Source organism: Ranitomeya imitator, chromosome 1, assembly GCF_032444005.1.
Source record: "Ranitomeya imitator isolate aRanImi1 chromosome 1, aRanImi1.pri, whole genome shotgun sequence".
Classification (NCBI taxonomy): domain Eukaryota; kingdom Metazoa; phylum Chordata; class Amphibia; order Anura; family Dendrobatidae; genus Ranitomeya; species Ranitomeya imitator.
In genome coordinates this window covers 1,015,144,347-1,015,170,406 of record NC_091282.1, presented here as the reverse complement: position 1 = coordinate 1,015,170,406, position 26,060 = coordinate 1,015,144,347, and the positions used below count along the sequence as shown (strand labels likewise).

Genomic DNA, 26,060 nt, shown 5'->3' with positions numbered 1-26,060 from the left:
TTGCGTCTGGAGGAGAGAAGGTTTTTCCACCAACATAGAAGAGGATTCTTTACTGTTAGGGCAGTGAGAATCTGGAATTGCTTGCCTGAGGAGGTGGTGATGGCGAACTCAGTCGAGGGGTTCAAGAGAGGCCTGGATGTCTTCCTGGAGCAGAACAATATTGTATCATACAATTATTAGGTTCTGTAGAAGGACGTAGATCTGGGTATTTATTATGATGGAATACAGGCTGAACTGGATGGACAAATGTCTTTTTTCGGCCTTACTAACTATGTTACTATGTTACTAATGGACTTAGAATTTGCCAAGCGCTGTGGTTTTTCCTTGGAGCCTTTGTAGAGTCCTATTCCCTTAAGGGGGATTGATGCTACGCCATTGGCCAAGAATAAACCTCAGTATTGGACTCAGTTAACCATGTACATGGCTCCAGCACATCAGGAAAATATTCGCTTTTTGGTGTTGCATAATTTGCATGATGTTGTTGTGCTGGGTTTTCCATGGTTACAGGAACATAATCCAGTGCTGGATTGGAGATCTATGTCTGTGACTGGTTGGGGTTGTCGGGGGATACATGGTGATATTCCTTTGATGTCCATTTCCTCGTCCCCTTCTTCTGAAGTTCCTGAGTTTTTGTCGGATTTCCAGGATGTATTTGATGAGCCCAAGTCCAGTTCCCTGCCTCCTCATAGGGACTGCGATTGTGCCATTAATTTGATTCCTGGCTGTAAGTTCCCTAAGGGCCGACTTTTCAATCTGTCTGTGCCAGAGCATGCCGCTATGCGGAGTTATGTAAAGGAGTCCTTGGAGAAGGGGCATATTCGCCCGTCTTCGTCACCGTTGGGAGCGGGATTTTTTTTTGTTGCCAAGTAGGATGGCTCCTTGAGACCCTGTATAGATTATCGCCTTCTCAATAAGATCACTGTCAAATTCCAGTACCCTTTACCTTTACTTTCTGATTTGTTTGCTCGGATTAAGGGTGCCAGTTGGTTTGCTAAAATCGACCTTCGAGGGGCGTATAATCTCGTGCGTATTAAACAAGGTGATGAATGGAAAACAGCATTTAATACGCCCGAAGGCCATTTTGAATATCTTGTGATGCCATTCGGGCTCTCTAATGCTCCATCGGTATTTCAGTCCTTTATGCATGATATCTTCCGGAATTATCTGGATAAATTCATGATTGTGTATTTGGATGATATTTTGGTTTTCTCCGATGATTGGGAGTCTCATGTAAAGCAGGTTAGGATGGTATTTCAGGTCCTTCGTGCTAATGCGTTGTTTGTGAAGGGGTCTAAGTGCCTCTTTGGAGTTCAGAAGGTTTCTTTTTTGGGTTTCATTTTTTCCCCCCCAGCTATTGAAATGGACCCTGTTAAAGTCCAGGCCATTCATGATTGGACTCAACCTACATCTGTAAAGAGCCTTCAGAAATTTTTGGGCTTTGCCAATTTTTATCGCCGCTTTATTGCTAATTTTTCTAGTGTGGTGAAACCTCTGACCGATTTGACGAGGAAGGGCGCTGATGTGGTGAATTGGTCCTCTGCGGCTGTTGAGGCCTTTCAGGAGCTTAAACGTCGTTTTACTTCTGCCCCTGTGTTGCGTCAGCCAGATGTTTCTCTCCCTTTTCAGGTTGAGGTTGATGCTTCTGAGATTGGGGCAGGGGCCGTTTTGTCTCAGAGAAATTCTGATGGCTCTTTGATGAAACCGTGTGCTTTCTTCTCCAGAAAGTTTTCGCCTGCTGAGCGTAATTATGATGTCGGCAATCGGGAGTTGTTGGCTATGAAGTGGGCATTTGAGGAGTGGCGACATTGGCTTGAGGGAGCCAAGCATCGCGTGGTGGTCTTGACTCATCACAAGAATCTGATTTACCTCGAGTCTGCTAAGCGGTTGAATCCTAGACAGGCTCGGTGGTCTCTGTTTTTCTCACGTTTTGATTTTGTGGTCTCGTATATTCCGGGTTCTAAGAATGTGAAGGCTGATGCCCTTTCTAGGAGTTTTTTGCCTGATTCTCCGGGAGTTCTTGAGCCGCCTGGGATCCTCAAGGAGGGGGTGATTCTTTCTGCCATCTCCCCTGATTTGCGGCGGGTGCTTCGGGAGTTTCAGGCTGATAAACCTGACCGCTGTCCTGTGGAGAAATTGTTTGTCCCTGATAGATGGACTAGTAGAGTAATTTCTGAGGTTCATTGTTCGATGTTGGCTGGTCACCCTGGGATTTTCGGTACCAGAGATTTGGTGGCTAGGTCCTTTTGGTGGCCTTGTCGCGGGATGTGCGTTCGTTTGTGCAGTCCTGTGGGACCTCTGCTCGGGCTAAGCCTTGCTGTTCCCGTGCCAGCGGGTTGCTTTTGCCTTTGCCTATTCCTGAGAGGCCCTGGACGCGTATTTCCATGGATTTTATTTCTGATCTTCCTGTCTCTCAGAAGATGTCTGTCATCTGGGTGGTTTGTGACCGGTTTTCTAAGATGGTCCATTTGGTGCCGTTGCCTAAGTTGCCTTCCTCCTCTGATTTGGTTCCATTATTTTTTCAGCATGTGGTTCGTTTGCATGGTATTCCGGAGAATATTGTGTCTGACAGAGGTTCCCAGTTCGTTTCTAGGTTTTGGCGGTCCTTTTGTGCTAGAATGGGCATTGATTTGTCTTTTTCTTCAGCATTCCATCCTCAGACAAATGGCCAAACGGGGCGAACCAATCAGACCTTGGAAACCTATTTGAGATGCTTCATGTCTGCTGATCAGGATGATTGGGTGATCTTTTTGCCGTTGGCAGAGTTTGCCCTTAATAATCGGGCTAGTTCTGCTACCTTGGTTTCGCCTTTCTTTTGTAACTTTGGTTTTCATCCTCGTTTTTCTTCAGGTCAGCTTGAGCCTTCTGACCTGGTGTGGATTCCGTGGTGGACAGGTTGCAGCAAATTTGGACTCATGTGGTGGACAATTTGACGTTGTCTCAGGAAAAGGCTCAACGTTTTGCTAACCGTCGTCGGTGTGTTGGTCCCCGGCTTCGTGTTGGTGATTTGGTCTGGTTGTCTTCTCGTCATGTTCCTATGAAGGTTTCTTCCCCTAAGGTCAAGCCTCGCTTTATTGGGCCTTATAAGATTTCTGAAATTATCAATCCAGTGTCTTTTCGTTTGGCCCTTCCAGCTTCCTTTTCCATTCATAATGTGTTCCATAGATCCTTGTTGCGGAGATATGTGGTACCTATGGTTCCCTCCGTTGATCCTCCTGCTCCGGTGTTGGTTGAGGGGGAATTGGAATATGTGGTGGAGAAGATTTTGGATTCTCGTTTTTCGAGGCGGAAGCTTCAGTATCTGGTCAAATGGAAGGGTTATGGCAAGGAGGATAATTCTTGGGTTGTTGCCTCCGATGTTCATGCTGCCGATTTGGTTCGTGCTTTCCATTTGGCTCATCCTGATCGGCCTGGGAGCTCTGGTGAGGGTTCGGTGACCCCTCCTCAAGGGGGGGGGGGTACTGTTGTGAATTCCGTTCTGGAGCTCCCTCCTGTGGTTGCTAATGGTATTTTTGTGAGTTCTGCCCTTGGGCTCCCTCTGGTGGTTTCGAGTGGAACTCCTGCTCCTTTAGGTAGCTGTAGCAGCTGCCTTCACTAATCGCCTTGCCTGGGTTTGTTATTTAAACCTGCTCTGGGCTTTAGTCCATGCCTGCTGTCAATGTTCTTGGTTGGATTTGGTTCTTTCCTTGGAATTCTCATATGGCCAGTCCTTGTCTGCAAAAGATAAGTTTTTGCTAGTTTTTGTTTGTCCATTTGTTTGGACTCTATTGCTTTGCACATATGTCTCTTTTTTGTCCAGCTTGTCACTATGTGTTATTCAGGCTAGCTGGAAGCTCTGGGAAAGCAGATTTGCCCCTCCACACCGTGAGTCGGTGTGGAGTTCATTTTTGTAAACTCTGCGTGGATTTTGTAGTTTTTATACTGACCGCACAGTATCCTTTTCTCTCTGTCTATCTAGTTTAGTATTGGCCTCCTTTGCTGAATTCTGATTTCATTTCTTTGTACGTCATTTCCCTCTCCATTCACAGTCAATATTTGTGGGGGGCTATCTTTCCTTTTGGGGGTTTTCTCTGAGGAAAGATAGCTTTCTATTTCCTTCTTTAGGGGTAGTTATTTCTTAGGCTGTGAAGAGGTGTCTAGGGAGAGTCACGAACATCCCACGGCTATTTCTAGTGTTGTTGTTAGGATTAGGGACTGCGGTCAGTAGAGATACCACCTTCTCAGAGCTCGCTCCATGTTGCGTTTTAGCCACCAGGTCATATCAGTGGGGCCTCTTAATCACCAGGTCATAACAGCCCCAGACCTGACCGCGATGCCCACCGGACCAGAACCAGACTGGGTGAGAATAATCTAACCTCTTTTTCTCTAGTCACCTTCCACGACAGCATAGGAGGATTTCTCCATTCCCTAATGGGGGACAGGAAGCACGAGAGGTTAAAAGCCCCTCCTCCCTCCAAATCGCCAGTGTCTTTCCTGTCCCCCATGGGGCATGGAGAGGTCCTGGTATGCTGCGTGGCCGGTGACTGCGGCGTACCTGTAACTTTCTCAGCCGGGCAGTTGTGGTCGGGGCTCTGCCTTCCTCCGCGTTTTCTGCTCCCGTCTCCCCTGGACTCGGGACCTTCCTGGCCCACCTGCGTCTCTGCGGAGGTAAAGCGGGCCAGTGATCCCCAGCGGTGGCCTCCATGAGCTGACCGCTTCTTCCTCCTCTCCTGTGCAGCGTTCGGCGTTTCGAAAGTGACGTCAATATTGCGCAACGCGTCACCTCCAGTCCTGCGCCCTCTGCTGGAATGCACGCTGGAGCGCATCGACTTCCTGGTCTGGCCTCCTAGTGCCTCCAGGACTACCGACGCCGCACAGAGCACGCCTTTCCTCATGGAGGCCTGCTCCAGGACCCGGGGAGGAGGAGGGGAAAGTGTTTCACCTGCGCTGGGGGCTGGATTTATTTCTATATATACCAGCCTGAAGACACCTCCAGGTAAGACTGATCCCTGTCATAATGGAGGGTGCTTCCTGCTCTGCATCTGCAGAGCCCAGCGCTACCCCTGCTCCAGTAAATCCGTTGCGGGGTGGGTCCGAGGCTAGGATTAGTGGGGCTCTTCATATCCTTACACCACTCTCCCTCTCTTTGCAGGGAGACAAGTCTGCCCAGAAAATCACGGCCAAAAAATATCCTAAATGTGCAATCTGCAATGCAAAGCTTCCCTCTCTATGGGAGAAGAAGGTGTGTCAGGGGTGCACAGATAAAGTTGTCAGAGCCAAACAACCTTCCCTCCTTGACGAAATCCGGGCCCTGGTCAAGCATGAAGTCCAAACTTCTCTAGCTGCCTTCAATTCTCCTCCTCCTCCACAGCCGCAGGGTCCTTCTCCTTGTAAAAGAAAGGAAAATACAATTGAGGATTCGGCCTCTGAGTCCGATCACTCTTTTTCATCCTCTGAAAAATGGGGTGAATCTTCGTCTCTGAAATTTTCGGAGGCAAGAAGGTATTTTTTCTCCTCTGATAATGCTGAAGAATTGGTTATGGCTGTACGTAACACGATGGGATTACATGAGGAATCTGTCCCGCAATCCATACAGGATGAAATGTTTGGAGGACTGAGGACAGAGAGACAAATAGGGTTTGCGGTACATTAAAACGTCTTGGATTTAATTTCTGAGGAGCGGGAACTCCCCGATTAACGCTTATCCACACCCTCTGAAATGAAATACAGGTTTCCCTTAGAGGCAGGTTCTCCTTCATGGGACATACCTAAAGTGAACATCCAGGTGGCGAAGGTGGCAATGAAAACCTCTCTACCCTTTGAGGACTCTTCACAATTGAGAGATCTGCTAGACAGAAAGATGGAAAGCCTGTTTAAAAAGTCTTGGGAAACATCTACCTCGGGGTTAAAATATAACATTGCTGCCACCTGTGCTGCCAGAGCCCTGTCTCGTTGGATGGAGTAGCTAGAGAAACACATTTCTCAGGGTACCTCCAGAGGGGAACTACTGGACTCCCTTCCCATGCTCCAAAAAGCCTCAGCTTTTTTAGCGGACGCATCTATGGAGTCAATCAGAATCGCGGCAAGATCCTTAGTTCAGTCTAATTCCGCCCGCAGGGCCCTCTGGCTTAAAATGTGGAGTGGTGACGTTACCTCCAAGATAAAACTGTGTTCAATTCCCTTTAAAGGTGATTATCTTTTTGGGCCTGCCCTAGATGAAATCCTGGAAAAGGCCACTGATAGAAAAAAGGCCCTTCCAGAACAGAAGCCTCTCAGAAGACTGTTTTTTCGTGCCCCCCAGTCTAATACCCCTCAAACAAGAGGTAGAGGGAAGACGGGGCAATGGAGTTATGCTAAGGGCAAAGGGAAGAATATCCTCATTCCCCAGCAGCACCAGCCACAGCAGGATAAATGAATCTGTTCCGGTGGGGGAGAAGCTCGCAAATTTCATCCATCATTGGCGGGCCATTACCCACTGTCAGTGGGTTCTCAATATTATTCAGGAGGGGCCTTCTCATAGAATTCATATCTCCCCCCCCCTTGGAACCTGAAGATTACTTCTCTGACCTCTCAGGGAGCGCACTCAGTGATGATGATATGCCTTGGGGATCTCCTAAAATCAAATGCAATCTCTCCAGTACCCCCCAAAGAATGGGGTTCGGGCCACTACTCTCGTCTCTTACTGGTGAAAAAAACTATCAGGCGAGGCGCAAGTCATAATAAACTTAAAAGATCTCAACCGTCATATTCTATACCGCCGTTTCAAGATGGAATCGGTGAAGTCAGCTATCCCCCTGATTGGTCAAAATTATTTCATGGCTACCATGAAGTCGGATTTCCTGAGTCGCCAGGACATTCAGCCAGGAGAGTGGAGCCTGAACAGAAGAATCTTCAGGATGTTGGTACACAGATGGGGTCTACCAGAGGTAGATTTATTTGCCTCAGACCAAAATTCACAGGTCAGAGCCTTTTTTTCCCTAAACCCAGGGACAATTCCATTGAAGTGGACGCTCTGGTCCAGGCATGGAACTTCCGATTGGCCTATGCCTTCCCGCCAATCCAAATACTGGCAAAAACCCTCCGAAAGATTCGAGAGGAACAGGTGCCAACCACCCTAGTTGCTCCAGTATGGCCAAAAAGGAGCTGGTACAATCTCATTATCGAGCTGCAGATAAACGGTCCGGTACAGCACCAGAATCCCCAGAGATTGAACTTGGCGGCCTGGTTACTGAGGCCCAGGTCCTAAGTGCTAGAGGGCTGTCGGATGCTGTGATCTCTACTTTGCAAAAGTCCAGGAAGTCACTAATGCAATTTATGCTAAAGTATGGAAGACGTTCTCGACTTTCTGTCTGCCTAGTAAACCGGATCCACTCCATCCAAGCATATCTCACATTTTGGACTTCCTGCAGCGTGGGTTACAGTTGGGCCATAGACCCAGCACTCTAAAGGTTCAAGTTTCCGCTATCAGTGCTGTCTGTGACCAGGATCTGGCCAATCACCGCTGGATCAGAAGATTTATGGTATCAGCCGTAAGATCGCAACCTAGGAAACAACCCATGATACCCTCATGGGACTTGAATCTAGTACTCAGAGGGCTCACACAACCACCTTTTGAGCCTTTAACTTCCTGTTCTCCTCAACACCTATCATACAAGGCCGCTTTCCTGGTAGCGATTACCACAGCAAGACGTGTGGGAGAGCTGCAAGCCTTATCGGTTAGAGAACCCTACTTGATAGTAACAGACGATTCTATAATTCTCCAGCTTGTCTGATTTTCATCGCTCTCAGAACATTATTCTTCCTTCCTTCTGTCAGAACCCGGCAAACTCCAAAGAAGAAGAGTTCCACTCTCTCAATGTTAGAAGTACTATTCTATACTATCTTGAACAGACTAATTCTTTCAGAATTGATCAAAACTTGTTTGTCCATCTATCGGGACAGAATAAAGGAAGGAAAGTGGCAAATAGCGCTATTTCCAGCTGGATCAAAAGAGCCATACATGAAACCTATCTGGCTCAGAACTTGACTCCTCCAATTAAAGTCAAGGCCCATTCTACAAGATCTACTTCAGTGTCATGGGCAGAAAGAGCAGGTGCTTCCATCGAGCAGATTTGCAGTGCTGCAACTTGGTCTTCACCACATACATTTACCAAACACTATAGATTGGACTTATTGTCCAATAGGAATCTAGTCTTTGGCCGGAAAGTTCTCCAGGCTATTGTCCCCCCCCTAGTGCAGAATTGGTTGGTACTCCTCCTATGCTGTCGTGGAAGGTGACTAGAGAAAATAGAATTAGACTTACCGGTAATTCGGTTTCTAGGAACCTTCCACGACAGCACTAATTCCCTCCCTCTCCTTGGATTTATCCTGGGTTTATTAAGGTAGCTAGTGCTATGGTATCTGTTGTAAGTCACTGGCGATTTGGAGGGAGGAGGGGCTTTTAACCTCTCATGCTTCCTGTCCCCTATTAGGGAATGGAGACATCCTCCTATGCTGTCGTGGAAGGTTCCTAGAAACCGAATTACCGGTAAGTCTAATTCTATTTTCTCATCTTTCAGGATACATCAGGGACTTTTCTACAGCATTACAGAATGCTGTAGATAAGCCCCTGATGCTGGTGGGCTTACCTCACCTTCGATTTTGGGAGTGACAGGTTCCCTTTAAAGCCACAAACAGCCTCTTCTGAGCACAAAGGTATCACAGCATGTAAACAATTGATTTAGCAGGCACATATGTTAGTGCGGGCTTACCCCGTACACAGTTTAAGCTGAAAAGGCTGCAACTCCCACAAACAGACTACTCAACTTTTCTAGCTGACCCATGCAGTCCCCATTCAGACAGAGACGCCAGAACGTCTCTGACCAGTCAAAATATGAGCTGTAGCTGAGAGACTCACCAGCTCCAGCACATTTGACTCTGCTCCACCCAGCAGACTGACACACTAAGTGAATACAGGACCTGGTTCTACTAAAAAGCCAGACAGGTGCAGTTAATGAAATCCTGCAGAGCTAGGACTTAACCCTGTCCAGAAATATTTGGACGGTAACATAAGTTGTGGCATTTTAGCTGTGTAACAAAACATATTCAAAATACAATTACTTTATTTTTCGGATTATAAGACTCACCGCAAATTTTGAGGAGAAAAATAGGACATTTTTTTTTTAATAAAATGGTGGTGCTTCTTATAATCCATGTGTCTTATTGCTTACAGGGGGTGGTGGCTGCGGTGAATCGGGGTTCCAGGGTCTTTGCTGGAGGAGGCATGAGTGGGGTGATGCTGCAGGCTGGGATGAGGAGGTGTTCCGATGTGCGGCGCGCCGCTGCGGGTGTCTGCTGCTGGTGTCCAGCGCTGCTGTGGGGGTGTCTGGTGCTGATGCGGGTGTCTCCGGTGCTGCAGGGGGCTGTGCTGACATTTTGTGAAAGGCCAGAGCCCCCCGCAGTTCGATGGTTTCCTGTGCCGGAGTCCAGGAAACCATCGAACTCCGGGAAAATGGCTGCTGGGGGGGGGATGGGGGGTTGACGCATGCGCAGATGGAGATATTGGTACCAAGATTTTCCCGGAGTCCACCGCACAGGAAACCATGGAACTGCGGGGGCTCTGGCCTTTCACTAAATGTCGGCAGAGCCCCCAGCAGCAGTGTCGGACACCCTCGCAGCGGTGCCAGTCACCTCCTCATCCCAGCCTGCGGCCTGCAGCAACGGTACCAGTAAGGTATATCCTCATTATAAGACGCACCCCCATTTTCACCCCTAAATTTCGGGGGGGAAAAGGGCGCCTTATAATCCCAAAAATATGGTATATAATTATTATGGGCTTAAATTGCATACTCCCAGCTTTAATTTGAGTGTATTTATGTCCTAATTGGAGTAAAGTTTTAGGAATTACACCTCTTCAATATGTACAGTGGCTTGTGAAAGTATTCCCCACCTTGGCATTTTCCACATTTTGCTACTTCGCAACCTGGAATTTCACTTTTTTTTTTTTTTGAGGGTTTGCATTTGTTTATGTAAAGAACATGCCTACACCTGTGAACAGATCTGATTTACTTTTTATTGTGAAGCAAACAACAAATGGGTAAAACTAACTGAAAACTTCAGTGTGCATAGCTATTCACCCCCCTAAATTCAGTAGTTTGTAGAGCCTTTTTTTGCTGCAATTACAGCGGCAAGTCACTTTAGAGGAGTCTCTGCAGTCATAGGCCAAAAGGATTGACACCCCTGCAATTCTGTCAGATAATACTCATTTTCTTCCTGAAAATGATTGCAATCACATCTTCACATCTTCATTTATTTTGTCTTAAATGAAAAAACACAAAAGAGAATGAAGCAAAAAGCAAAACATTGATCATTTCACACAAAACTCCAAAAATGGGCCAGACAAAAGTATTGTCACCCTCAGCCTAATACTTGGTTGCACAACCTTTAGCCAAAATAACTGTGACCAACCGCTTCCGGTAACCATCAATGAGTTTCTTACAATGCTCTGCTGGAATTTTAGACCATTCTTCTTTGGCAAACTGCTCCAGGTCCCTGATATTTGAAGGGTGCCTTCTCCAAACTGCCATTTTTAGATCTCTCCACAGGTATTCTATGGGATTCAGGTCTGGACTCATTGCTGGCCACCTTAGAAGTCTCCAGTGCTTTCTCTCAAACTGTTTTCTAGTGCTTTTTGAAGTGTGTTTTGGGTCATTGTCCTGCTGGAAGACCCATGACCTCTGAGGGAGACCCAGCTTTGTCACACTGGGCCCTACATTATGCTGCAAAATTTGTTGGTAGTCTTCAGACTTCATAATGCCATGCACACGGTCAAGCTATCCAGTGCCAGAGGCAGCAAAGCAACCCCAAAACATCAGAGAACCTCCGCCATGTATGACTGTAGGGACTGTGTTCTTTTCTTTGAATGCCTCTTTTTTTTTTCTCCTGTAAACTCTATGTTGATGCCTTTGCCCAAAAAGCTCTACTTTTGTCTCATCTGACCAGAGAACATTCTTCCAAAACGTTTTAGGCTTTTTCAGGTAAGTTTTGGCAAACTCCAGCCTGGCTTTTTTATGTCTCGGGGTAAGAAGTGGGGTCTTCCTTGGTCTCCTACCATACAGTCCCTTTTCATTCAGACGCCGATGTATAGTACGGGTTGACACTGTTGTACCCTCGGACTGCAGGGCAGCTTGAACTTGTTTGGATGTTAGTCGCGATTCTTTATCCAACATCCGCACAATCTTGCGTTGAAATCTCTTGTCAATTTTTCTTTTCCGTCCACATCTAGGGAGGATAGCCACAGTGCCATGGGCTTTAAACTTCTTGATGACACTGCGCACGGTAGACACAGGAGCATTCAGGTCTTTGGAGATGGATTTGTAGCCTTGAGATTGCTCATGCTTCCTCACAGTTTGGTTTCTCAAGTCCTCAGACAGTTCTTTGGTCTTCTTTCTTTTCTCCATGCTCAATGTGGTACACACAAGGACACAGGACAGAGGTTGAGTCAACTTTAATCCATGTCAACTGGCTGCAATTGTGATTTAGTTATTGCCAACACCTGTTAGGTGCCACAGGTAAGTTACAGGTGCCGTTAATTACACAAATTAGAGAAGCATCACATGATTTTTCGAACAGTACCAATACTTTTGTCCACCCCCTTTTTTATGTTTGGTGTGGAATTATATCCAATTTGGCTTTAGGACAATTCTTTTTGTTTTTTTTTTTCATTTAAGACAAATTAAATTAAGATAATAATACCAAATAATTTGTGTTTGCAATCATTTTCGGGAAGAAAATGAGTATTATCTGACAGAATGGCAGGGGTGTCAATACTTTTGGCCATGACTGTATAGGAGCTTTAAAGATCTTGCTATTGGGAATTTTGCCCATTCCTCAAGACAAAACTGCTCCAGTTCCTTCCTGTTCTGGTGAACAGCAATCTTCAAGTCTGACCACAGATCTAGACTCAGACCATTTTCCCTGTCCCTCTTGTCGAAAAACATCACCACAGCATGATGCTGCCACCAGTATGTTTTACTATGGGGTTGGTGTTCTTGTGGTAATGAGCTCTGTTGGTTTGGTGCCAGACGTAGCATTTACCTTGATGGACAAAAGTTCAGTTTTGGTCTCATCTGACCACACCCTTTCTCCATACAGTTGGAGAGTCTGCCACATGTCTTTGGCAAACTCAAAACAAGCCTCACAATTTTTTGTGGAAGTAAAGGCTTTTTTCTGCCTATTCTTCCATAAAGGCCACTTCTATGGAGTATGGCTTATTGTGGTCAAATGAACAGATACCACAGTCTCTGCTTGAGAACTCTGCAGCTCCTTCAGAGTTGCCTTTGGTCTCTGTGCTGCCTCTTTGATTTATGCCCTCCTTGCCCGGGCTGAGAGTTTTGGTGGGCGGCCCTCTCTTGACAGGTTTATAGTACCTTGTTTTTCCATTTACTGGTGCTCCAGGGGATCATCAGAGATTGTGATATTTTTTATAACACAACCCTGACTTGTACTTCTCAACCACTTTGTTCCTGAGTTGTTTGGAGACCTCCTTGGCCTTCATGGTGTTATTTGGTTACTGGTGCCCCTTGCTTAAAGGTGTTGCAGCCTCTTGTGGCCTTTCACAAAAGATGTGTATATATTGACAGTCCATGTGAGACTTAGATTGCACACAGGTGGACTTCCTTTCACTAAGGCTGGGTTCACACTGCGTTGTGTGAACCCGTTTAACGGACTACGTTACACCGCGGCATAACGCGGTGTAACGTAGTCCGTTAATGCCGCCATTACTGGCAGTGGCGAACACATCGCTAGCGCACGCCCCAATGGGCGTGCGCTAGTGATGTGCTGTCATTGAGTGACGGACCCGAAATGCGGGCTGCAGCATTTCCGGGTCCGTCACTGCTAGCGCAGATGGAGCTAGCAGATGCTCCATCTGCGCTAGCGCAGTGCCAAAGTCGGCACTTGCGTTAGTGCAGTCCGTTTAACGGATTTGTTGAACGGACTGCACAACGCAAGTGTGAACCTAGCCTAAGCATGTGACTTATGAAGATAATTGCTTGCACTAGAATTTTTTAGGAACTTCAAAGCAAAAGGGGTGAATTCATATGCCCATGCCAACTTTGTTATTTGATCCCATAAACTTAATTTATGCCTATATTTCTCTCACTTCACCATCGTACACTATTTAGTGCTGATGCATCACAAACAAATTAGATTACAACAATTTTTAAACAGAGGTTGGAAAGTAACAAAATGGGTAAAAAACCTAAGGGGTGAATACTTCTGCAAGCCACTGTAGGCGCTTCTTTTTAAAGGGACCAAAAGTAATTGTAAAATTATTTCAAAAGCTCTTTAAGGCTATGTGCACACGTTGCGGATTAGCCTCAGGAATTTTTTGTGCGGATTCTGCATCTCTTAGCTTAAAACGCAGGTGCGGATTTGACGCGTTTTTGTGCGGATTTGATGCGTTTTTACCCCTGCGGATTTCTATAATGGAATGGGTGCAAAAACCTTGCAGATCCGCACAAAAGAAGTGAAATGCTCCTTCTTTTATTCCGCAGCGTTTTCGCACAGAATTTTCCGCACCATTAGCACAGCATATTTTTTTTTCCATTGATTTACATTGTACTGTAAATCACTTGCGGATCTGCAGCGTTTCTGCACACACATTTCCCTTGTTATTCCAGCATCAATTAACCCCTTCCCGACCCATGACGCCACGTAGGGGTCATGAAAGTCGGTGCCAATCCGACCCATGACGCCTATGTGACGTCATGGAAAGATCGCGTCCCTGCAGATCGGGTGAAAGGGTTAACTCCCATTTCACCCGATCTGCAGGGACAGGGGGAGTGGTAGTTTAGCCCAGGGGGGGTGGCTTCACCCCCCCATGGCTACGATCGCTCTGATTGGCTGTTGAAAGTGAAACTGCCAATCAGAGCGATTTGTAATATTTCACCTATTATAACGGGTGAAATATTACAATCCAGCCATGGCCGATGCTGCAATATCATCGGCCATGGCTGGAAACACTGATGTGCCCCCACCCCACCCCACCGATCGCCCCCCCAGCCCTCCGATCTGTCCGGTACACTGCCCCGCTCCCCTCTGTCCTCCTGTCCGCGCCCCCCCCGTGCTCTTGTCCGCTCACCCCCGTGCTCCAATCACCCCCCCTGCACTCCGATCCACCCCCCCGTGCTCCGTTCCACCCCCCCGTGCTCCGTTCCACCACCCCCGTGCTCCTTTCCACCCCTCCCGCGTTCCGATCCACCCCCCATGCTCCGATCCCCCCCCCCCCCGTGCTCCCCCCCGCCCCATCATACTTACCGATCCTGCCGGGGACCGTCCGTCTTCTCCCTGGGCGCCGCCATCTTCCAAAATGACGGGTGCATGCGCAGTGCGCCCGCCGAATCGGCCGGCCGGCAGATTTGTTCAAATTGCATTTTGATCACTGAGATATAATCTATCACAGTGATCAAAATAAAAAAATAATAAATGACACCCCCCCCTTTGTCACCCCCATAGGTAGGGACAATAAAAAAAATAAAGATTTTTTTTCCCCCACTAATGTTAGAATAGGGCTAGGGTTAGGGTTAGGGGTAGGGATAGGGTTAGGGGTAGGGTTAGGGGTAGGGTAAGGGCTAGGGTTAGGGTTTCGGTATGTGCACACGTATTCTGGTCCTCTGCGGATTTTTCCGCTGCGGATTTGATAAATCCGCAGTGCTAAACCGCTGCGGATTTATGGCGGATTTACCGTGTTTTTTCTGCGCATTTCACTGCGGTTTTACAACTGCGATTTTCTATTGGAGCAGTTGTAAAACTGCTGCGGAATCCGCACAAAGAAGTGACATGCTGCAGAATGTAAACCGCTGCGTTTCCGTGCAGTTTTTCCGCAGCGTGTGTACAGCGATTTTTGTTTCCCATAGGTTTACATTGAACTGTAAACTCATGGGAAGCTGCTGCGGATCCGCAGCGTTTTCCGCAGTGTGTGCACATACCTTTAGAATTAGGCTATGTGCACACGGTGTGGATTTGGCTGCGGATCCGCAGCGGATTGGCCGCTGCGGATTCGCAGCAGTGTTCCATCAGGTTTACAGTACCATGTAAACCTATGGAAAACCAAATCCGCTGTGCCCATGGTGCGTCAAATACCGTGCGGAAACGCTGCATTGTATTTTCCGCAGCATGTCAATTATTTGTGCGGATTCCGCAGCGTTTTACACCTGTTCCTCAATAGGAATCCGCAGGTGAAATCCGCACAAAAAAACACTGGAAATCCGCGGAAAATCCGCAGGTAAAACGCAGTGCCTTTTACCCGCGGATTTTTCAAAAATGATGCTGAAAAATCTCACACGAATCCGCAACGTGGGCACATAGCCTTAGGGTTAGGGTTGGAATTAGGGTTGTGGTTAGGGTTGTGATTAGGGTTATGGCTACAGTTGGGATTAGGGTTAGGGGTGTGTTGGGGTTAGGAGTGTGATTAGGGTTATGGCTACAGTTGGGATTAGAGTTAGCGGTGTGTTGGGGTTAGTGTTGGAGGTAGAATTGAGGGGTTTTCACTGTTTAGGCACATCAGGGGTCTCCAAACGCAACATGGCGCCACCATTGATTCCAGCCAATCTTGTATTCAAAAAGTCAAATGGTGCTCCCTCAATTCCGAGCCCCGACGTGTGCTCAAACAGTGGTTTACCCCCACACATGGGGTATCAGCGTACTCCGGATAAACTGCGCAACAATTACTGGGGTCCAATTTCTCCTGTGTCCCTTGTGAAAATAAAGAAATGCTTGCTAAAACATCATTTTTGAGGAAAGAAAAATGATTTTTTATTTTCACGGCTCTGCGTTGTAAACGTCTGTGAAGCACTTGGGGGTTCAAAGTGCGCACCACATATCTAGATAAGTTCCTTGGGGGGTCTAGTTTCTAAAATAGGGTCACTTGTCGGGGGTTTCTACTGTTTAGGCACACCAGGGGCTCTGCAAACGCAACGTGACGCCCGCAGACCATTCCATCAAAGTCTGCATTTCAAAAGTCACTACTTCCCTTCTGAGCCCCGACGTGTGCCCAAACAGTGGTTTACCCCCACACATGGGGTATCAGCGTACTCAGGAGAAACTGGACAACAACTTTTGGGGTGAAATTTCTCCTGTTACCCTTGGGAAAATAAAAAATTGCAGGCTACAAGATCATTTTTGAGAAAATAATTTTTTTTTGTTATTTTCATGACTCTGCGTTATAAACTTCTGTGAAGCACTTGGGGGTTCAAAGTCCTCACCACACATATAGATTAGTTCCTTTGGGGGTCTAGTTTCCAAAATGGGGTCATTTGTGGGGGATCTCCAATGTTTAGGCATACAGGGGCTCTCCAAACGTGACATGGTGTCCGCTAATGATTGGAGCTAATTTTCCATTTAAAAAGCCAAATGGCGTGCCTTCCCTTCCGAGCCCTGCCGTGCGCCCAAACAGTGGTTTACCCCCACATATGGGGTATCAGCGTACTCAGGACAAACTGGACAAGAACATTTGGGGTCCAATTTCTCCTATTACCCTTGGCAAAATAGGAAATTCCAGGCTAAAAAATCATTTTTGAGGAAAGAAAAATTATTTTTTATTTTCATGGCTCTGCGTTATAAACTTCTGTGAAGCACCTGGGGGTTTAAAGTGCTCAATATGCATCTAGATAAGTTCCTTGGGGGGTCTAGTTTCCAAAATGGGGTCACTTGTGGGGGAGCTCCAATATTTAGGCACACAGGGGCTCTCCAAACGCGACATGGTGTCCACTAACAATTGGAGCTAATTTTCCATTCAAAAAGTCAAATGGCGCGCCTTCCCTTCCGAGCCCTGCCGTGTGCCCAAACAGTGGTTTACCCCCACATATGAGGTATCGGCGTACTCGGGAGAAATTGCCCAACAAATTTTATGATCCATTTTATCCTATTGCCAATGTGAAAATGAAAAAATTGAGGCAAAAAGAATTTTTTTGTGAAAAAAAAAGTACTTTTTCATTTTTACAGATCAATTTGTGAAGCACCTGAGGGTTTAAAGTGCTCACTATGCATCTAGATAAGTTCCTTGGGGCGTCTAGTTTCCAAAATGGGGTCACTTGTCGGGGAGCTCCAATTTTTAGGCACACGGGGGCTCTCCAAACGTGACATGGTGTGGAGCCAATTTTTCATTCAAAAAGTCAAATGGCGCTCCTTCCCTTCCAAGCCCTGCCGTGCGCCCAAACAGTGGTTTACCCCCACATATGAGGTATCGGTGTACTCAGGACAAATTGGACAACAACTTTCGTGGTTCAGTTTCTCCTTTTACCATTGGGAAAATAAACAAAATTGTTGCTAAAAGATAATTTTTGTGACTGAAAAGTTAAATGTTCATTTTTTCCTTCCATGTTGCTTCTGCTGCTGTGAAGTACCTGAAGGGTTAATAAACTTCTTGAATGTGGTTTTGAGTACCTTGACGGGTGCAGTTTTTAGAATGGTGTCACTTTTGGGTATTTTCAGCCATATAGACCCCTCAAACTGACTTCAAATGTGAGGTGGTCCCTAAAAAAAATGGTTTTGTAAATTTCATTGTAAAAATGAGAAATCGCTGGTCAAATTTTAACCCTTATAACTTCCTAGCAAAAAAAAATTTTGTTTCCAAAATTGTGCTGATGTAAAGTAAACATGTGGGAAATGTTATTTATTAACTATTTTGTGTTACATAACTCTCTGGTTTAACAGAATAAAAATTCAAAATGTGAAAATTGCGAAATTTTCGCCAAATTTCCGTTTTTATCACAAATAAACGCAGAATTTATTGACCTAAATTTACCACTAACATGAAGCCCAATATGTCACGAAAAAACAATCTCAGAACCGCTAGGATCCGTTGAAGCGTTCCTGAGTTATTACCTCATAAAGGGACACTGGTCAGAATTGCAAAAAACGGCAAGGTCTTTAAGGTCAAAATAGGCTGGGTCATGAAGGGGTTAAGCAGCTAAAAGGTCTGGAGCTGATACCAGGTGTGGTATTTGCATTTGGAAGCTGTTGCTGTGAACCAACAACATTTGGTCAATGGAGCTCTCAATTGAAGAGAAACTGACCACCATTAGGCTGGAAAAAAAATCAGAGAGAAAGAAAAAACCTATCAGAGAGAAAGAAGAAATGTTAGAAATGGCCAAATCAACAGATTGGTACATTCTGCATAGAAAAGAAGCACAATGGTGAGCTTGGGAACAAAAAAAAAAAACCCTGGACGTCCACGGAAGACAATTGTGGTGGATGATTGCATGATTCCATGGTGACTAAAAGCCCTTTCGCAACATTCACCCAAGTGAAAAACACTCTCCAGGAAGTAGGTGTTTCGGTATCTAACAGGGCTGTGGAGTCTGAGCTAATTTTTGTGAAGTCGGTGTCATGGAAATTGAGGAGTCAGTCGGAGATTTTGCTTAAGGTACCTTCACACTAAGCGACGCTGCAGCGATACCGACAACAATGTCGATCGCTGCAGCGTCGCTGTTTGGTCGCTGGAGAGCTGTCACACAGACAGCTCTCCAGCGACCAACGATGCCGGTAACCAGGCTAAACATCGGGTTACTAAGCGCAGGGCCGCGCTTAGTAACCCGATGTTTACCATGGTTACCATCGTAAAAGTAAAAAAAACAAACACTACATACTTACCTTCGCTGTCTGTCCCCGGCGCTCTGCTTTCCTGCACTCACTGTGAGCACAGCGGCCGGAAAGCAGAGCGGTGACGTCACCGCTCTGCTTTCTGGCTGGCCGTCGCTGACACAGGATGCAGGAGGAGTGCAGAGAAGCAGAGCGCTGGGGACAGACAGCTGAAGGTAAGTATGTAGTGTTTGTTTTTTTTACTTTTACGCTGGTAACCAGGGTAAACATCGGGTTACTAAGCGCGGCCCTGCGCTTAGTAACCCGATGTTTACCCTGGTTACCAGTGAAACATCGCTGAATCAGCGTCACACACGCCGATTCAGCGATGTCTGCAGAGAGTCCAGCGACGAAATAAAGTTCTGGACTTTCTGCAGCGACCAATGATGGCACAGCAGGGGCCTGATCGCTGCTGCGTGTCAAACACAACGATATCGCTAGCCAGGACGCTGCAACGTCACGGATTGCTAGCGATATCGTTGTGAAGTTGTTTAGTGTGAAGGTACCTTTACTGACTCCACAGCCTTGGTATCTAAGTCTACCATAAAGAGAAGACTTCATGAGAGCAAACACAGAGGGTTCACCAAAGGGTGCAAATCATTAATCAGCTTTAAAAAAGAAAGGCCAGATTAGACTTTGCCAAAAAAACATCTAAGGGCTCTTTCACACATACATGTCTTCGATACGTGTGGTGACAGTTTTCACACGTACCAGAGACACTTGCACACATAGACCCATTCAAGTAAATGGGTCTGTGCACATGTCAGTGTGTTTCCATGGACTGTGTGTCCCTGTGACCCACATGTAGACATGTCCATTTTTTACCAGCAGCACGAGCCGCAAAACGTCCCACACACGTTTTTCATCCGTATAAAACATATCGGCACCTGAAAAGCAGCGGTACAGAGAGCTTTTTTCCCGGCGGCGGGTGCTGAAGACTGCTCTCATCATTCCTCCCCTGTTCTGCCGGCGATCAACGAGAGCAGGGGAGAATGAGGAGTTATAATCAAGTAATAACAATGCGAGCAGGCGACAGCTGATGGTACTATTACTCCCATCAAGCTACACATGCTGCCGCTAATAACATTGACAGCAGGAGTGGCTGATGGGAGTATTCATCACCCGCCGCCTGCACTCTAAATAAGTAAAAAATACGGCGTCGGTTACCCTGTATTTTCTATAACCAGACAGGCAAAACTAACAGCTGGGGCTGCAATTCTCAGCTGTCAGCTTCAGCAAGGCTGGTTATAAAGAATAGAGGGGTCTCCACACTGTTTCTTTAAATTATTTAAATAATTAAAAAAGATGTGGCTTCGCTCCATTTTTGACAACCCTCCATTACTAAGCTCTAGCCTTCATTTCACCTGACAATACAAAGGTGACATCAACCCCACAAACTTGAATCCACCTTGCCACTGCTACAGGGCAAGTGGGAAGAGCCGGGTAAAGCGCCAAATTGGCGGCTGCAGCCTGTTGTTTTTAGGCTGTAGGGTCAAAATCCATGACCCCTTACCAGCCTGAGAATATCAGCCCCCAGCTCTGAGCTTTAGCAAGGCTGGTTGTCAAAAATGGGAGGGACCCCACACCGTTTTTTAAAATAGTTTATTTTAATAATTTAAAAAACAGCGTGGGGACTCCTCTATTGATAACCAGCCTTGCGGGTTGCAGCCCCAGCTGTCAGTTTTGCCTGGCTGGTTATAGAAAATACAGGAGAACCCAAGCCTTTTTCTGTTTGTTTTGTTTTTCTTATTTATAGCGCAGGCGACTGGTGATGAGTACTCCCATCAGCCTCCGTCTATTAGTGGCAGCAGGCGTAGGCTGATGGGAGTAATAGTTCAATCAGCCACCAACTCATTGTTATCACTTGAATACAACTCTCATCATTCTCCCCTGCTTGCGCTGATCGCTGGCAGAGCAAGGGAGACTGATGAGAGCCTTCTTCAGCATCCGGCGCTGGGAAACAGCACTAACTTGCTTCCCTGGCGTCGGTGCGTGTGGTATTGATGTGGCACATGGGCGGTACACAGTTTCCACATGTGTGCCGCAAGTATTACACACACGGACACAGATATTGCTGGTACCGTTTTTTCCGGTACCAGAAATATCATGATGTGTGAAACTGGCCTAAAGAAGTGAACGCAGTTCTGGAAAAGTATTATTATTCAAATAGAACACTTTCCTTCACTAAGCCGTATCATATCTGTGATCAGAATAATAAGTTTATTTTGTTCTATTCGTTTTTTCATTTTATGTAACTGTATTGTTTTGTCCCCTTTGTAATATCTTTTGTATTTTTTTTTTTTAATTAATAAACGCTGCCTATTGTTTTGGATTAAATATAAAATTTAAGAGTTCTGTTGCTTTTGTTGTATAACTTGCACCCCAGAAGCCATACTCTACCAGAGCCAGAATCGGGCCTTCAGTCAGCTTGCAGAACACGACTGGTGGTGGCAATGAGTAGTCTGTGGTTATTGTGGAGTTTGCAGTGACTGCATCGGCGATATATTCCAAGCATTGAAATTGGAGGTGTATATACCATACGTTCACTGTTAGTTTCCCGATAACCGGCCTATTAGTGGAAATGGCCTGCGGCCTCCTCTGCTGGTTGTCAAGTCAGTCGCGTAATTGCCCGTACGATAGGGGGCAGCAGAGAGCTGTCCACTCCAGCAGGTGGTTCTGCGCGACCTCCCAGGCTGCGATCTTTCACAAATTTGTGGCAGCAGTGGGACTCTCCGTATTCTCTCCAGTGTCCCCTCCTTGACAGCATATACCCAGAAAAACTATTATTTTGCACTGTAATTGTTTTTCTGTATTAGGCTATGTGCACACGTTGCAGATTTCCTGCAGATCTGCAGCCTTTTTTTCCGCGCAGAAACGCTGCAGATCCGCAAGTGATTTACAGTACAATGTAAATCAATGGCAAAAAAAAATGCTGTGCTAATGGTGCGGAAAATTCCGCACGGAAAACGCAGCGGATTAAAAGAAGGAGCATGTCATATCTTTGTGCGGATCTGCAGCGTTTCTGCACCCATTCCATAATAGAAATCCACAGGGGTAAAAAAGCAAGAAATCCACAGTAAATCCGCAACAAAAACGCACAAAATCTGCATTAAAAAAATGCAGATTTTGACCTGCATTTTCTGCCAAGGGATGCAGAATCCACACAGAAAATTCCACAGGCAAATCCGCAACGTGTGCATATATCCTAACTGGAGTTACACTTTAACATTCAGAAGTTAACTATCAATGTTAGGAATAACCCTTTATCACCGATCCACATGAATGAGGAGATCGGGAAGAGTTGCTGTCAGCTGTATTCTAGTGAAGAATATCTCTGTCCACATGGAACCTGGTGGAGCACACATGGGGAAACACACTGGCTATATGGCTCCATATACATGTAATGAATGCACAGTTGTATCTTAATACTCAGATAATAATTTGAGTTATTTTTTTTTTTTTTTTAGTACTTTGGAAGGTTTCTATGTTGATGATGCCTTACAAGGACAAGGGGTGTACACGTATGAGGATGGTGGTGCTCTGCATGGTACATATGTTGATGGAGAACTAAATGGCTCCGCTCAAGAATATGACGCAAATGGAAAATTAATATTTAAAGGCCAGTATCGAGACAACATACGACATGGAGTCTGTTGGATTTACTATCCAGTAAGCAAATTGTAATATTTGCAATAGCGCAGTATGGTGTTTATTTCTTTCACGTTGCTTATGTGGTGTGAACATGCTGTAAATCGGCCCGTACTGCAGCTGATGTATTTATTCACCGATCATTAAGCATAGTACATAGCTGATTGTGTCTCGCTGCTGGGACCTCTCATATCAAAGAGATCAATGGTGATCTAATGAGGAAGGTGGCTGCTTCATCTACAGCACCACCAAGGGGGAAATGAATGTATTACATCATGGTGCTTATTGGAATCAGCTGTATAGTGTATGACATAACTCCAGAGTGAGAGTGACGCACTTCATAGTCAGGCGCCACACTAACTAATAGATCAGGACCCCTTAAGGTGGTCATTACACAGGCAACCCAATTATACTTGTGGTGAAATGTTTCATTTTTCCTGTGCTGGAGCAGCAGAAAAATTACATCTATTACCAGATTCCCCCACAGATTACAATTGATTGTTGAGATTACTAGACCCATGTGAATGGAGTAAAAATCAATCATGCACACAGCACTCCCATAAGTCTGAATGGAGCAAGAATGCAGATGATTGACCTTGATTCCATTCACACTAGACTCTTCAGAGCTCTTTTTCCCGAGATCGGTGGAGGTCGTAGTGGTGGGACCCCCAACCCCACCCCACAGCAGTCATGAAGTTTCCGTCTATCCTTTTTATCCATTTACATATTATGAAAAACGTAGATTTTTCTGGAATAAGACAGTGAATCTCTGATATCAAATTATGAATTTATTCAGCGTCTGCGTACTCCTATAGTAGAGATGGCATAGGAGGTTTTATGCTACTGACAGATTCCCTTTAAAGTAATCTTTCAGCAGGTGTTTAAATACCAAACTATATGGCATCTATGGCTAGCCTCTGTAATGTTGATTCAGTCCATACCTTTGTTCCAGAAATCTTTGTTTCTGTTTTTGAGAAATTAATTGGCAAATTTTTATGTAAGTGCAGTGGGCTTGACCTTGCATATACAGCTTGCCGACTTCTCTCCATATTCCCCATCCGCCTGCCGCATGTCTGTACAAACAGGTCACCCTTGCCTTCTTAGCCTGACATCTTGCACAGTCACCGTCATGTCATGGGAGGCACATGTGCAAATTAATAGTCTGGCCCTCGCTACATCATCAGGATCTTACTGCTCATATGCCACCTCAGAGATTGACCGCATCTGCATGGAATATCGGGTGGGAAAGATAAGAGTGGCATGTCAGTCGCTGACAAGAGGCAGGTAGGATGGCAATGGAGAGAGGCCAAAAAGCTGGAAATGTAGTGCCAACCAATACACTTTCAGCTCATTTGCATAAAAATTCAGCGATGGGTTTCAAAAACAAAGGTATGGATTTAATCATCATTGCAGTGACTTTACATTGAGAACATTAGTTTGGGGTATAAAAACCTGCTGACAAGTTACCTTAAAAAAAGAAACCTGTCAGGTGTTCATGATGCCCAAACTGCGGTCAGCCGGAGTCTCGGCCTAGCTGCAATGCTGCCGTCAGGTATATTATTCTCTGAATGCTCTGGCGTGTTAGAGCAGATGCACTTTGACAGGTCTCTCCCGTTGTGTACATATGCCAATAGCCTGTAGTGGTGCTGAGGACAGCCGGTCAGAGGTGGCACCAGACTAGTCTTTTCACCAGCCGAATCTTCTCACTTTATTTTCTCTAAAACACCAGTGCATTTCAGAGAATAATCGTGCCACCAAGCTCTGATAGTTAGGGCAGCGTGACTGGTTCCTGTAAAAGCAGAGTATCCACTAACATTTCTACTTTACTGAATTTCTTTGACGCAAGCAGATGTTGGTTGCATTCTCTTACAGGATGGAGGGAGCGTTGTGGGAGAAGTGAATGAAGATGGGGAGATGACTGGTGAGAAGATTGCTTATGTTTACCCAGATGGAAGAACTGCCATGTATGGAAAGTTTATTGATGGAGAAATGCTTGAGGGAAAATTGGCTACAGTCATGTCGTTGGAGGAAGGGAAGCCATACTTTGAGATTGTACCTGGCAGTAAGTATACTCAATAATATCAAAATGACTTGGCTGACATCTAGAAAGGAAATCCAGGTCAGGGTGAGGTAGAGTATATAAACAGGACCCAATTATCTCCTGGCGGGGCCCCTGAGCTTTCAGGTATATTCAGGCCCTCTCGGGTACTTCAGCATTTCTCCCCACAACAGCTTGGTCTTTATGGAAAGAGCATTTGTCGGTTCAGTTAGTGTCCAAGTAAAATTCACCTCCAGACACTATGAAGGTAGCGCTTGTGCCATCATTTACGGGGACATCAATGCCCAGTTGACATAAGGTCAGCTAACCTCTTTTCTCAAAGAGCAATAGTTTTTCTGGTTTAGTTCTTAAATCCTGACTTGTGCTTGTAAATGCTGGCTGACATTTGTTCGCCTGACGGTCCCAACTACCTGCTGGAACGTTCAAGCACGATCAAGGTCACGACTAGACTGTATTTTTCATGGAGATGCAATATGGGGTCACAATCCCGACACTAATGTGCTATCGCTCCACTGTAATAAATATATATTTACATATAATGCTATGGGTGCAAAGTGCCTTTAACAATTGGAGCCCTAGGGCACCGGTAAGGCTATGTTCACACTGAGTAGTTTCAGAATGGAACAACCTAATGGATAACAGAGGGCACAAGTCAATTCTTTTATCCATATCCTGATAGTATCCGCTCTAAGGCTATGTGCACACGTTGCAGATTGTATGCGTTTTTGCTTCGTTTTTTCACGGCGAAAACGCATACACAACACCGCCCATTGAATTCAATGGGATTCCCCAATTCTGTTCTAATGCGGTGTATTTTTCCGTGGCGGAATCGCATCGTGGAAAAATACGCAGCATGCTCATTCTTTGTGCGGAATCGCGGCGATTCCGCACACATAGGAATGCATTGATCCCCTTATTTCCCGCATGGGACTATGCCCACCATGCGGGAAGTAAGCGGATCATGTGCGGATGGTATCCAGGGTGGAGGAGAGGAGACTCTCCTCCAGGCCCTGGGAATAATATACCTGTAAAAAAAAAAAGAATTAAAATAAAAAATTGTGATATTTTCACCTTCCGGCGGCCCCCGCCGCCTTCCCACTCCTCACGATGCTCCCGTTTCCCAGTAATGGCTTGCGACAATGACCTGTGATGACGTAGCGGTCTCGCGTGATGCCAAGTCATCTGGGGTCATTGCCGCGAGGCATTACTGGGAACGGGAGCATCGCGAGGAGCGGGAAGGCTGCGGAGGCCACTGGAAGGTGAGAATATCACGATTTTTTAAATTATTTTTAACATATCTTTTTACTATTGATGCTGCATAGACAGCATCAATAGTAAAAAGTTGGTCACACTTTCCAAGCAATGCTACAGATCGCTTGGAAAACGCTAGCATTCTGCAATCTAATTACGCTTGCAAAACGCTAGTATTTAGCGGGAATACGCATGCCAATTCTGCATGCGTTATATCCATGGCAGGGAGTTGCAGGATTGCCGCTGAAATTTCCACGGCAATTCTGCAACATGTGCACATAGCCTAAAGTAGGCACTGTTAAATCAAAATGCTACCGTACTAGAACTGTGCATGTCATGTCTCACCCTGTGATGTGGGCTCTGGTGGTGAGCCCACATCAAAGTCGCGACATGTCAGCTGTTTAGTACAGCTGACGTGTGCGCAATAGCGGCGGGTGAAATCACGATTCACCCGCCGCTATTAACCTGTTAAATGCCGCTGTCAAACGCTGACAGCGGCATTTAA

The 26,060-nt window shown here is 45.9% G+C and overlaps 1 protein-coding gene across 1 annotated transcript in view; it reads left to right on the top strand.

Annotated features, from left to right (window-relative positions):
* The window catches only part of SETD7 (SET domain containing 7, histone lysine methyltransferase), a 108,393-nt gene that overhangs the window by 29,156 nt on the left and 53,177 nt on the right, over positions 1 to 26,060 (top strand). Inside the window, exons 3-4 of the mRNA XM_069743971.1 lie at positions 22,065 to 22,266; positions 24,118 to 24,307. Of these exons, the coding sequence (XP_069600072.1) occupies positions 22,065 to 22,266; positions 24,118 to 24,307 (392 nt within the window). The remainder of the gene's footprint in view (positions 1 to 22,064; positions 22,267 to 24,117; positions 24,308 to 26,060) is intronic.